The 13321-nt window shown below is 39.8% G+C and overlaps 1 protein-coding gene across 2 annotated transcripts in view; it reads right to left on the minus strand.

The window, feature by feature from the left end:
• Nucleotides 1-1959: 1959 nt before the first annotated feature.
• Nucleotides 1960-13321, minus strand: part of hrob (homologous recombination factor with OB-fold) — a 12612-nt gene continuing 1250 nt past the window's right edge. Inside the window, exons 4-11 of one of the 2 annotated variants that reach the window (XM_008416275.2) lie at nucleotides 12935-13298; nucleotides 12768-12851; nucleotides 10281-10415; nucleotides 8362-8470; nucleotides 4191-4276; nucleotides 3983-4102; nucleotides 3666-3882; nucleotides 1960-2286 (exon numbers count right to left, since the gene is read on the minus strand). In XM_008416275.2, coding sequence (XP_008414497.1) covers nucleotides 2231-2286; nucleotides 3666-3882; nucleotides 3983-4102; nucleotides 4191-4276; nucleotides 8362-8470; nucleotides 10281-10415; nucleotides 12768-12851; nucleotides 12935-13298 — 1171 coding nt within the window. In that variant the 3' untranslated portion in view covers nucleotides 1960-2230. Of the gene's footprint in view, nucleotides 2287-3665; nucleotides 3883-3982; nucleotides 4103-4190; nucleotides 4277-8361; nucleotides 8471-10280; nucleotides 10416-12767; nucleotides 12852-12934 lie in introns of both variants that reach the window. The other variant, XM_008416274.2, reaches the window with a different exon arrangement.

Raw genomic sequence — 13321 nt, forward strand, 5'->3', positions numbered from 1 at the left:
AGCTTAATTAAGCAAATCTTGCTTTTTTCCCCCACTGCGGTAATGAGCGTAGTTTTACAGAGATTAAACAATCTCCTGGGTTCAAAGTTAAGCCTAATGCTTTAGTAATATTATCTGCTTTCATCTATCCAAATAACTTTCCATCCACAGAATTAATAGATCCAGATTTTCATTCTTTTTTGTTTCCCTTTTTAATTTGGAAGGTAATAACACTTTAATGCTACACTGAAATACGCTTCTTTATGTAGACATTTAGAGAATGTAATCACTCACCTCCTTTAGAGTTCATTTATTTTAAATCCTGTTCTAGGAAAGCGGTCATAATGTAGTCCATACTTTGAGGCTTCACACATTAATGACCTCAGAAACACAATGTGAAAGCAGCTTATATACATTTTTGAGACTTTAGTGCGTTTATTATGGCCTTCCCTACAAATACGTTTGTTTTGAAATCGAGGTTTTCTCTTCATTTCACAGCCCCTGGATTTAAGCAAACAGGAAAGCCGGGACTTGTTAAAAAGTAATTGGTGTCTGTGGGATTTCTTAACGCCATTTCAGGGAACTCACAGTAGTTTACAAAAGAAATTAATGTGCTCTCTTTTTGTTATTCCAAATCTCAATAAATCAAAGAATACTTTAGAGGGTGTCACCTGACTGCACCAATACAGTGTGATGAAACTGGACTAGTTGCAGTTTAGCTGTCGTGGAAAATTATGACCTTGCCAATTAAAATGACGATGCATATTTTGACCAGATGCAGGTGTTTTTTCAAAAGGTAAATTAGTCAAATGTGCAGATTTGCTCCAACTTGCAGTAAAATACAGAACCAATTCCGTAAGCACACAGCTTTGGAGATCCTTTCCAATTCAAAGTTTTATAAACCAGATCTGATCAGCTTTTGAGCAGACTAATGAGGTCCACCAGGACCTGAACTGTAAAAAAAAAAAAAAAAAAAGAGGGTGTAAAGTGCTACCCTCTGCTGGTTATGATGCAAGAAATATACTGAAGATAAAGTTCTGGTCTTATACCAACCATATACTCAGACTCAACTTGTCAAAAAGTCAACATTTCACATTAGTGGATTGCTGATATTCGCTGGGCTCTTTGAAAAATGATCTTCAAGAGACCAAACTTTTTAACCAATAAATTATGCATTTATTTAATTTTAAACCAAACAGCCCAGATATGAGAATAAATGGAGAAGAGAAAGAGGGAAAAGATGAATCAGGACATCCTTCAAACTCAGTGTTTACTAAAAGATTTTGTACAAACCAATTTTACCCAAACAGCACTGAGCTCTCTTCATAACGTCAGACCAGAGTTCAGAGAATATGACGGCCATGTAAGAAGGTATGGTTTGTGTCCTTTGAACATAACTGTGGTGGGAAATGCAACGATAAAACCAGCCATATGTCCTTTAACCTTTTGAAAACTTTCTTAAATATTCAGATTTCATATGCATTTTGTTTGTGTTTGCTAAATGGATTGTAATTTCTTGTAGGAGACATTTAAAACATATGGACAATAACAGAGCTTATCCATAATCAGCCCGAGACTCACACTGAAACTCTTTGTACCATCATAAAACACAGAAGGCGTTTAAATGTACAAACACCTTTCAACAAAGGGCATATACTGCAAACAAGACACGTTTTATCATCCAATTCCTTCTCCCTCTTAAACATTAAATAGGACACTTAAGCTGCTTCTCCTTCCTTGGAACGACAAAGCAGCTGAGGATTAACCTGAATCTGCTACAGTGAGGCAGACGTAGTGCAGGACTCAGAGCGCGAGGAGGAAATCCCTTCACCAGAGCATGTTAGTCACGGTGAGGCTCCACCCTGATGCAGACAGCACTGGGTAAACACTCTCCATCAACAAACCGCTGGAAGGGACAGTCAGGGGACACATCACTGCGTTACACGAGAAAAATGCAAGAAAACCGACAAGAAACACCAGCAGGGAGGCAACAAAACGGCTTTAATGTTGCATAATTACCAGAACAATCTTCTGTCATATAGGCAAAGATGATGTAGTGAAATTATTTGAAGCGACGTCAAAAATAAATCAGTGATACATAAGTCTATTCTGCAATGTTAACTGAATTAAACACAGCTGGCATTGTCTGCAAAAAGTAAAAAACGTAAACATAAAATGTACATATTTAGCTACAAGCTCTTTGAAAAGTGACTTTAAGGATTGCGATGGCAGAAAAACAGTTAAGTTGATGTCAAAAGCTGTAGGCGTCCTCCTGTATCTCTCCCAGCAGTTCGTCCAGGTCGTCATCTGCAAACAAACAGCAGACACAGCACTGCAACAGTGTTTCCTGGAATTAAATAATTGAAGGAAAAAAAAAAAGGTTTTCTTGTCTGCTCATAAAGTGCAGCGACTGCTGTTAAAGATGAGCGTTGATATTTTGGCTTGAAGGTTGTGACATTCAAAGGTTACTGGATGTACAGTACCTTCTCACACAAATGCTTTTTTATAGGCAGCAACATATTCAGTGATTGTGATGAAACAACCCCATGTGTGAGCCTGCAGGCGTGAGATGGAGGGCAAAACATGCCTGACAACAGAACAAATTCTGCACACCTGAATCCACACAGAGACATCATGAAACCTGCAGGCTGTGCATCGATGAGGAGAAGCAACAGGCCAATGGGAACATCCAGGTTTAGCTTAATTATTGGAGCAATGCAGGTAAATTAATCACCTTACACCTGGAAATCCAGCATATTAATTAGACTGCACAATACATTTCTCATATATGATCAATATTGGAGAAATGTTGCAAAGGTTTGAAGTGTGATAGCTGTTGCCTGTTTATACCAAGTATAAAGTCTTTGCATACAGACGCAACATTCAGCTTGGTGGATGAAGTGTTGCTACTTTTTAGGAGCAGCACAAATATATTTATATATAAAATAGATTTTAACATTTAAAAAATGTTTAATGGAATTAATCACATTTTATGTTTTTCCTCAACAAAAATCCAGAGGCAGAACCTTTGGGTTGTGTTTCTCACTGGCTCAGGTTACACAGCTCTACATTATGATGTCACCAGGTGACTCTGAATTCGTCCAATCACTGAACAGATGCTTAGAGCAGATAAATGTGTGGATGTGCCAAAAATTGCTCCAGCTGAACAGAAACAAAACTGAAGCTATTGTCTTTGGACCTAAAGAGGAACGACCTGGAGTCAACTCACAGCTTCAGCTATTACAGCTGGAAACTAGAGATCAGGAAATCTGGGTCTGAACCTTCAGAGTCACATAAAGACAGTTACAAAGTCGGCCTTCTATCACCTGAAGAACATCTCCAGGACTGGAGGACAACGTCTCAGCAAGATCTGGAGAAACTCATCCATCCGCTTATCTTTAGTCGCATTGATTACTGCAACAGTTTCTTTACAGGTGTGACTTAACAAAAAAATCGATCAGATCCAGAACGCTGCTGCTGGTGTTCTGACTAAAACCAGGAAGGGAGAGCACATCACCCAGTTCTACACTGGCTTCCTGTAGCTCAGAGAATAAACTTTAAAGTATCACACCAAAGTAACTTTTTGTCTTTAGTTGTTGGTGACCTAGAGAATCATGTTTAGGCAGAAATCACCGAAAATTTCTGTTTTCCACCCATAACTCAGAGTTTCGTAATCTGTATCCAACCTGCGTCCCAGACTTGTTCCTGCTGTGCTGGATTCCTGCTGCCGTTAACCGATTTGTTCCCCTGACTGAGCCTTTGCACTCGAGGGGCCTCGCCTCCCTCCGCGCGCCCTTTGTCCTGTTTCCCTTCGTCATCCTCTTCGTCAAACTCCAGCTGCATCCGAGACACCGGCTCCCGAGGGACGCCTGGAGCCGGGGCCGCCGATGACACCGTCGGCTCCTGCGGGAGGCGAACAAACGGGGTTTAAAAGCCTGCGAGGAAGGTTTTAAGACAACATTTTATGGGTTTGCTGTGGTTCCCGTCCCCAGCTGGCACTCACCAAGACAAACGGGGGGAGCTGAGTGGACAGGCTGACCCCAGCAGGAGAGTAGATCCGCAGCAGGTTGTTGGGCGTCACGTTCAGGTAGTGGTTGCGGTGGGATGGAGAGAAAACACCCACCTGTTCACCAAAACAAAGCCAAACTGATTGTTAACAGCTGCGATCAGTTCCGGGTCAGGCATATGAAGCGTTTTCTAACGAGTCTCACCTGCTTGAGGAGCAGCACAGCTCCGGCTTTTAACTCCTCACATCTTTCTTCTAAGAGACGCCGATGCACCGTTCCCTGAATCTCCCCTTTAGCCACAAATCAGAAGAGATGAAAAGAAGTTTATGATCAAAAAAAGAGAAAAATTTGCTGCCGTCGCTTTGATAGAGGCAGCAGCTTTAAATCAAACAAAGAAATTAATAAATAAATGGAGGAATTTCAAACGCAATCGTCTCCCATTTGTAAAGCAAAGCAAAGATCTTTTTTCTTCAAACAAAATGCGTTTAGTAGACGTGTTTACATTCACAACTAGTGACAAAGATTACTTTTGATATGTCAAATTGGAGGGAGGAAGGGGAATCAGATTTGAACCAAATATATCAGAGATCAGAGCTGATCAAGAGAAAATGAGCTAAATCTGATCACTGATGTCTTTTTTTTTTAATTCACCAATTAGTGCGTATGCAACAAGCAAACATTACAAACTGACAAAAAGCAAGGAGGCGTATTGATCTACAAAACAATTAACCAGATAACAGAATGAGTAGCAGCAATAAAACAAAAAAAATAAGAAAAAAACAAGGAGGTATATTAAAATAAATACATTGAAAACAAAAACGAAACACAGAACGTCATAAAAATTAAATTGATAAACGTGGATTAGAATACGCTTTTTCCTTCTAATCTTTTAATAATAATTTAAATTATTTTCTGTTCTCTGATTAAAACAGCATCAGAGATATATTTGGGAAGAAGCGGAAAACAAATGGAGGAAAAGAAAACAAACAAGTAGAAATAAAAGTATATCCCAGAATAAAGAATAACTTTAAAAAAAACACACTTACTAAGAAAAGAAAATTTAAATGCTTTTTATGTGTCCTTAAAGAATGTACGTATTGTTTAGTCAACCCCAGCTCTTCTCTTTATTTAGAAAATACATCTGAACTCAAAGTTTACATACGGCTGATAAAAAGAAATGCCATCTTTTCTGAAAAACAAAAAAAAGGAGCAAACTTCTTGTTATAGGTCAGTTAATTATTTCTATTTTCTAAATGCCACAACGATGAGAAACTTCTGGTTTCAGCTGTAAAGATGAGATGAGAACAAATCCTAAACCAGATGCAAAAAGATAACAGCTACAAGAAGCCAAAATAAATCTATCCTACCGTTCAACCAAGCCGCAACACAACTATTAAACTTGATAAACAGGGATGAATTTAAGGAGGAAAAACAAAAAGAGAATTTCATGCATTAAAACAAGAAAAGTTCAGAAAAACAGTCTGACAAATTGTTTCTGGCCTTTACAATAAGTGCTGCTGACAGCTTTTCACAGCGGGACATTTTCAATTCAACGTTTGCTCTAAAATGAGGATTTTCTTTGAAAACGGACGTGTGGAAATACCTTTCTGAAACACTTCAGCTCCTCAATGACTGAGAATTTTACAGCCATGCATAGATACTGCAAACCCACCAGACTGAGGAGAGAGACGGGATCTCAGGAATATGAAGGAGCAGCTGCTCTCCTGCTGGGAAAGCTCAGGAAGATTTGCCTTTTCACCGGCTGATCTCTCTCAGATTGTACTTCTCTTGGCTGCTGGGTGGAAAATCTCAGCAAAAACCCAGAGCAAGTGGGGTGGACATTTGGATTTCCTCCAGCCACCCTGAAGAAAATGTTTTACAGCACTTCAGGAACGACAAAACTGTCCCTTTAAATATCAACTCCAGAGAAAAATAACAGCAGGGCAATGATTGGAGGTCATAACAGTGTGCTTAAAGTTTACAGCAAGAAGCACAGCTTCCCCACATCATGACACCGCCGCCACCATGTCTGATATTATAAAATATTAGTTGAATCCAAATGTAGCAGTTGATGTTGGAAGCCTGTTTTAAGCCGCTGATGCGTCCTTTGTTTTAGATCAGCGGTGTCAAATTCATTTTGGGTCAAATCAAGGTCCTGGATGCTCTTAAAGGGCCAGTTGTCCCTGAATGTTTTGATAAAAACTGTTAAAATATCAATAAATTCTTAAACTTAAATAATATTATTATTATTACTTTTCAGTTCCTCCAGGATTTTGTGATACTTTGTCATTTTTAGCAAAAAATCTAATTGCTTGTGATACTAATTTGGAAATATTTGCACTTATTTATGATGGTAGCTTTTTATTACTCAAAGTATAGATGATTGACTATAACCTGACATAAATTAAGACTGAGGCAGCTGTTCAGTAAGAAAGTTTTTCGACAATTTGAGAAAAATCTGCCATAAACTCCCAATTATGAATTAGCGCTAAAAAGTGCAGGGATTTGTTGATTTTATGTGAATTTCCACAATAATTCTCAAGAAACTGGAGGGACTGGCGGATATAATTTAGCAGTAGACAGATAAAAACTGTTTGGTGTTATATTATGATTGATAACATAATATTTAACCACACTCGGTGTTCAGTCTAGAATCTGGAAGGCCACATAAAAATCTACAGCGGGCCAGATTTGGCCCACGGACCTCGAGTTTGACATGTGCGATAAAGGAATGCTGTGTTATTGCATTTCAGGCAGTAAAATGCTTTTATTTTAAAAGGAATTCATTTGTTTATTTGCATCTTTAATAAACAAATGAATTAGGAATCTAACATTGTTTAAAAGTGGCTTAGGTGGTTAAATAAAATAAAAAATCTAAAGAATGTGCCAATTTTTATCTGATTAATCATCAGAATAATCCTCATTTTCAGCCCAACTCTAAATTTCTTTTAGCCTACTTCATGTCGTCACGCTGGTTCTACCTGAGGATTTCTGGATGTAATCAGGCCTCAGTTAATCCATGAAGTCATAATTTCAAAATTGCATTGTGTTTTTACCTGGGTTACATTTGTCTGATATTAAAACACAAAAACAAAATTTAAGCGCGTCAAAGCAAAACAAAAATCTGAAAAAAATACTCTCTCAACATTTCTTTTTTTCTCATACTTTAACTTCATTGACCTACACAAGCTGCTACTTTCCACTTCCACAATGAAACTTTGTGCAGCTGAAGGCGCCGAGATGTTATTTAGTTGAAAACTGAGAATTACATTCCTACTATTAGAAATCAGATTGTAGGAGTGAGAAAATGTTGCAGCTCTTCTGGAAACAGGCTGCAGAGCTTCCAGTGGGCGGGAGGCTCATTACGGAGAGGAACAGTCACTCCTGGTGTCAGAAGCACCTAATACCCACCCACCACCGACTCCGGTCCACTATAACTGAATCACTAATAGGCACTTAAGTCCAGAGCTGAAAAACATCCACTCTTGCTGATAATCAGCTCCGCCGTATGCGGCAGCGCTCAGGAGCCCATGGCAACAGACTCTGCGTCGGATCAGAAGACGGAGTCATACGGAGCAGGAGAGGGGACAAGTTCAGGACATCAGGAAGCTTCCCGCTGCAGACGCGGGACACGTGTGGACTGGCCTGCGTGTGCCCTGCATGCATGAGTGTGTGTGCAGCCAAGCTTGTTATAGCAGCTGAACTTCTGCTGTCAGTGCCACGTGGAGCGAGGCCAATGCTCCAAGAGAAAATGTCAAAAGTGGGGGGGAAAAAAAGGGAAAAAACATTTCGCTGCTCTCCCTGTGGGTTGAAATCTCTCTCTTTTTTATTTCTTTAAACCGGAATGAGTGTTTTTTAGTGTTTCTCCAGATTCAACAACCCCCAAAAGAACATGTTTCACATTTCATGTAAACTCCTGATGTGATTTATAATAGGTTTGGTAACACTTTATTAGAAGCGGTGTGACATGACACTGACTTAAACCTGACATAACAACGGTCATGAACATGAAGGAGTCTTCATGAATGTTTACGACGGTTATGAAGTGTCATTTGGTACATAATGACACTTTTAATGCAAAGTTGACTCTTTTAATGTAAGTTCTAATGCAACTTGGTATAAACAGGTAATTATTTACAAAATAATGCTAAGTTGACACTTTTAATGCACTTGTAATGAAACGTTTAATGCAAATTTGCATTAAAAGGCTCATTATTTACTAAATGACTTCATGAAAACTCCTTCATGTTTATAACAGGTGTTATATCATGTTTATAACAGTGTAATGTCATGTTTATAACAGGTGTTATATCATGTTTAGAACAGCGTAATGTCAGTCTTATGCACACAAATAAAATGTTTCCGTGTGTTTTACCTGTTGGGTCTTTAAACACGGCCTTCGCGTCGGCGTTCGTGTGGATGATGCTCTTCAGCAGAACGGCCATGTTGGGCACTTTGTTTCTGGGTAGCTGTTTTAGAGCAGCCTGATTGGACAAGAAGAAAATCAAACATTTTAGCTTTTTTTCCCCCTTAAGGCTTTGAAAGGAAGGCAGGTTCATGTTTCCTGTTCCCGCACTGTAAATACTGCAGCATATGTATTGTACAACCCTAAAAAGGCTTTTAGAAACCAGGATAATTCAAATTTGAGTTATGTTTACTGTATGTTTAGTTTACCGTCGTCATGATAAATTCCAGTTAAGGATGTTTAAAAGTGTTTGCAATGTCAGGGATTGTTTCATTCACTGTTTGTTCAATGAAACCATCAATAAATCTGAAGATAAGATCAAATGCAGTTTATATAAATCACATTTCTTTATGTGTCCAAAGGAGGCTGGTCAGAAATAAGAATGTTTTTACAGAGCAGCATTTGTGTTTGTGGGGCTATTATTGCTGTAAAACAGTCGCAGTCACGTAATTTACATAATAAACAGTTAAAAAAGCTTTTTAACTAACACAATTAGTCAACAACAGATTATGTAGGTTTGGGGATTTATTGCATTGTTTATTATTAATTAGAATTTTAATTTATTGTAATCATGATCAATTTCAGTTACTGAAGAAAAATAAAAAATGATGATCAGAAATTTTATTTTTGCTATTTTCTTCACCGTTTGTTCCATGAGAGAATCAATAAATTTGAAAATATGACAGTTTAGAATAAAATAAATCCCACTTTTTTCAGTAAATACAGTATAAATGGGAATAATTTTTAAGAGAAATATTTATATTTGTGGCGCTACGAATGCTGTGACATGCAGTCACAGCCTAAAAAATAATGAATGGGGTTTATTTTAGTGCCACAAAGTATTGGAATAGTCAGTATCGCCCATACCTAATATGATATTATTGCTCAATAGGCAGCTAAAATGCCTTTGTTAGATTAAATAGTGGCATCAAAGTTCATGCCGTTTGTTAAGATATAAAAAGTGACAGCAGATTTCTCACCTGCCGATTAATTAAAGCAGCTGAAATTATTTTGGGTTCTCGTAATTCCCTTCCTTGATCAGAGCCAAGACACCTTTGTAAGCTGAGAAGCGTGTGATTGATTTGACTCAACATTTCCTCTCGCAGCAGCTCTCAGGTGCCGCTGCGGCTTTATTTACTTCATATTTACGCCGAGAGGTTTTGTCAGTGTGACAAATTGTTTGCGAGGAAAACCGGCCCTTTAATTCCTCCTGCTTTCATCTCCTAAAACAGATCCAGCGAGTGAGCCTCTTAATCACCTCGCCCTTAAATATCACCGCTTTCACTGTTGATTCATTAACACAAACAGCAGCTATAAGGACGTCCGGATAGAAATTTGCAGATCTGAACAGGATTTACCGCTGGGATGATCCTCTCTTTCCACTTCATTAGATGGAACAAGCTCAAGCTGCGCGCTAATTTGCTCAGTGATGCAAACACAGATTTTGGGAAGCTGATATTATTGTGAGGAGCTTAACCTCATCAAGCTCAGCCGGCGTCCTCCCAGTGACTCTGTACTCGCATGTGAACGGAGCACGAGGGCCGCTGCAGAGGCCAACGTGTGCGCTCAGACTCACAGACGCCGCCTCCAGTGGTTCCTGCCCACACAGGGAACCGAGCCGCAGCAGAGTCCCTATTAGTGTGACTGATTAGTGATCATACTTTTTATAATCATAAAACACCTCAAGAGCCGCGCCGCCGTTTGTCTTGATTATGCCAATAGACCCCCAGCAGTCACACAGGCTGTTATTACAGATGATGAATCATTGTTAAAAAGCGCTTGACCTAAATACTCAGCAGCACCGACGCGAAAGTGCGGGAGTGCGCTACCTTTCGGAGCACCATGACGACGCTGTAGGTGTGCAGGAAGCACGACGGATTCCTCTCATCCAGTCCCATCTCAGCCTTCATCGCCGCCCAGGCGCGGCCGCTGAACTCCTCTTCCTCAGACTGTGAGCTGGAGCACTGAAACGACAGAGGGGACGGCGTCCTTAATGCTGCTACGCATTCAGCGCCTTTCAGAAGTATTTGTAAATCTGTAAAGTTTTCCAACTTTCAGACAGTGTAGACCAACACAAAGAGGTGCAAAACTGTTAAAGGTGACCTATTATGCTTCAATGAACAGGTTAGGATGGGTCCATGGGCAACTTGGAACATGTTCATTACAGTTTTTTTGCACAAAATCACTCGTAGGTAATAACAGGATGAGCTACTTCAGGGCCTCCTGTCACTTTAAATCTAAATGAGCTGCTGCTGGCCACGCTCCCCCAACTCAATGTTTACGCTCACACATGAATTTTCACACATGAAATTCATGAATTCACGCTCATCTGTTTACAAACAGATGCACCTCTGTTTACAAACAGTTTGTAAATGCAAACAGATGTGCATTTACATTCTTGCAGCAAGTGGTTTCTGGATGGCAAGTTCCAGCAGACACTGTCCAGCACATGGTGCAGTAAAACCAGCTGATCAAATGTGCTTGGAGCTCAGTCTGGGTTGCTAGGTAACGGGCTGTGCTTTGCCAGGGTTGCTAGGTGACAAGCAGTGCCTGCTGATTTGTGACGTTACATACTGGAGGATTTTGAAATGGCTAATTTTTCAGACACCAAACATTAACTTACTGCCAAAAATCTTTTATTTATTATTTTAAGCGCATGGGCTCTTTCTTTAAGCAGTAGAAACACAAATTGAAGTACAATATGTTCCCTTTTATAGTGTGATATGGATTTGTACATCAGTGTGCAGAGGATTGCAAAGGCTGGTTAGAAGTTCCCCTGTCACCAGTTCCATTTTATTTGCTAATAATATATTAATACTTATTGGGTGAATCTCACTGCAGTAAACCCCCAACTGAGCCAGATATTTGTCGCAGATGCTAAAGAGTTGGAAGCGCCAAAAAGATAGATTAGAAAGAGAGAGAGAGAAGTAAATTGGATTTATCACAACTTATACAGTCAGAATGACCTTGTACTAAAACTGTGGTCCAGTTAATCAGTCAGAATCTAAAAACTGTTTCTGTTCAGAACCACTGGCCTGTGGGACTAAAAATAAATTAAGCAAGATTCTTTTTTTTGTCTTATTATTCTCATTAAACCCCGAGAGCAATATAACTGAAAAATGTTTCCCCTCCATTTGAGTAAACACAGGACAGCCTTGAAGATAGAAGAAAATTAATATTACAAAAATGCATAATGACTCAGCAGTGAAACACAAAGCAGCACTCTTCATTTCATTACAGCTAGAGGCCAAAACTGTACATGGAAATGAAATCTGATTAACCAAACAGAACCAGGAACTGGACTGGTTAGGAAACGGTTAGAGAAAATAAAAAATAAAAATATCAGTTTTGTTTACATCCTCCGTGTTGTAAAGAGGAAGAAAATGTTCTTAATCAGTCAGAAGGGAAAGCCGCCGTCGTGTCGTGCAGAGCGCGGACACGCAGGCTGCCACTGATGATGGGGAAAAACAACAGATCAGCAGCTGTGTCAGAGGAGAAAAACAACTTAAAAGCAGCAATTTCCCAGAATGCAATGAAGGCGTGCAGCAGTAGGTGATAAAGAAAGTTTGACAAACACCCAAAAAAAAAAAAACACATCCAAAGAGACGCAGACTCTAGCAGATTTGAAACAATTTTGATGCTGAATGCATTTTTGTTGTGGTTGTTAATCTATGAGGGAAAACGATAAATGATGCAGATAAAACCCAAGCATGACAACCCTAAAAAAAAAAAAAAAAAATCAGAAACAAGTCTGCAGTAGTCACCAGAACTCACTTGCTATTAATCCAGATTATAGCCTAATATTCTTCCATGGCAAACATGAAACATGAGTTTTCATCCTTAACCAATCCACCACTTTTACCATTTCTACCAAATCCAATCTTTTATGGGCAAAATTTGCAGCATTTAACATAAAACCAAGTCAAAACATAGAAGTTTATATTTGTAAGGATTCAAAATCTGTAAAAAGACTCATTAGTGCAGCTCTACTCTGCAGATTTAAGCAGTAAATGACAGAAAGATTGAAAATCTGGCCATGCCTCATTGTAAACACTGACCAAATTATATCTGCTGCAATCATTTCATTTATTTATAAGGCTCTAAAAAGAACATTAATCCAAAAATCAACTTAATTAAAATTCTAAATGGTGTGAGATTTGGGTTTCCTCTAGTGGGAATATTTGCAGGCTGGAGAAAAATGTTTAATTCTGTTAACTTGAGAGAATAGTTTTCACTTTCTGCAACACGAGTTATTTAAAAGTTGTTTGCTTTTTGTATTGACATGTCTGGTGGGTTGCCTGTGGGGTTTTCCTTACCTGACTCGGCAGTCGAGCCGCAGCCCCATGAGAAGGAGTGTTAGGAACGGAAACCACGATCTCGTCCAGATTCTGACCCTGAGGCTGAGAGGAGTGAGAAAAAATAAGCTCATAAGCCTTTAAAAGACAAGTTATGAAAAACAAAAAAAATCAGGAAAGGATCCAACCTGCTGAGGCAGCAGGCCTGCAGGACCAGGGAAGCGTCTCGTTTGGGGCTGGTGCGCCTCGGAGCGCTGCCTCTTCTTGGGAAGTTTGCTGGACGCAGACACCAGCTGGACCAGGCGGTTGGTGAGGACCGGTGTGTGCAGAGGATGTGGGCTCAGGGCGGAGGAGTTCACAGAAGTGGGAGGCCCCGGGGAGACCGTATTAAAGAGAGTCCGAGCCTGAGAGGCGGCTTGCGGAGTCATCCACGGCTTCTGTAGCTGCCGAGGATGGCTGGGAGTCCTGGAAAAGCTGCTGGGTGCCGGGGAAACAGCAGGAATCCTGGAGAAACTGCTAGGTGCCGGGGAAACGGCGGGAATCCTGGAGAAACTGCTGGGTGCCGGGGAAACGGC

Source organism: Poecilia reticulata, linkage group LG8 (assembly GCF_000633615.1).
Source record: "Poecilia reticulata strain Guanapo linkage group LG8, Guppy_female_1.0+MT, whole genome shotgun sequence".
Taxonomy (NCBI): Eukaryota; Metazoa; Chordata; class Actinopteri; order Cyprinodontiformes; family Poeciliidae; genus Poecilia; species Poecilia reticulata.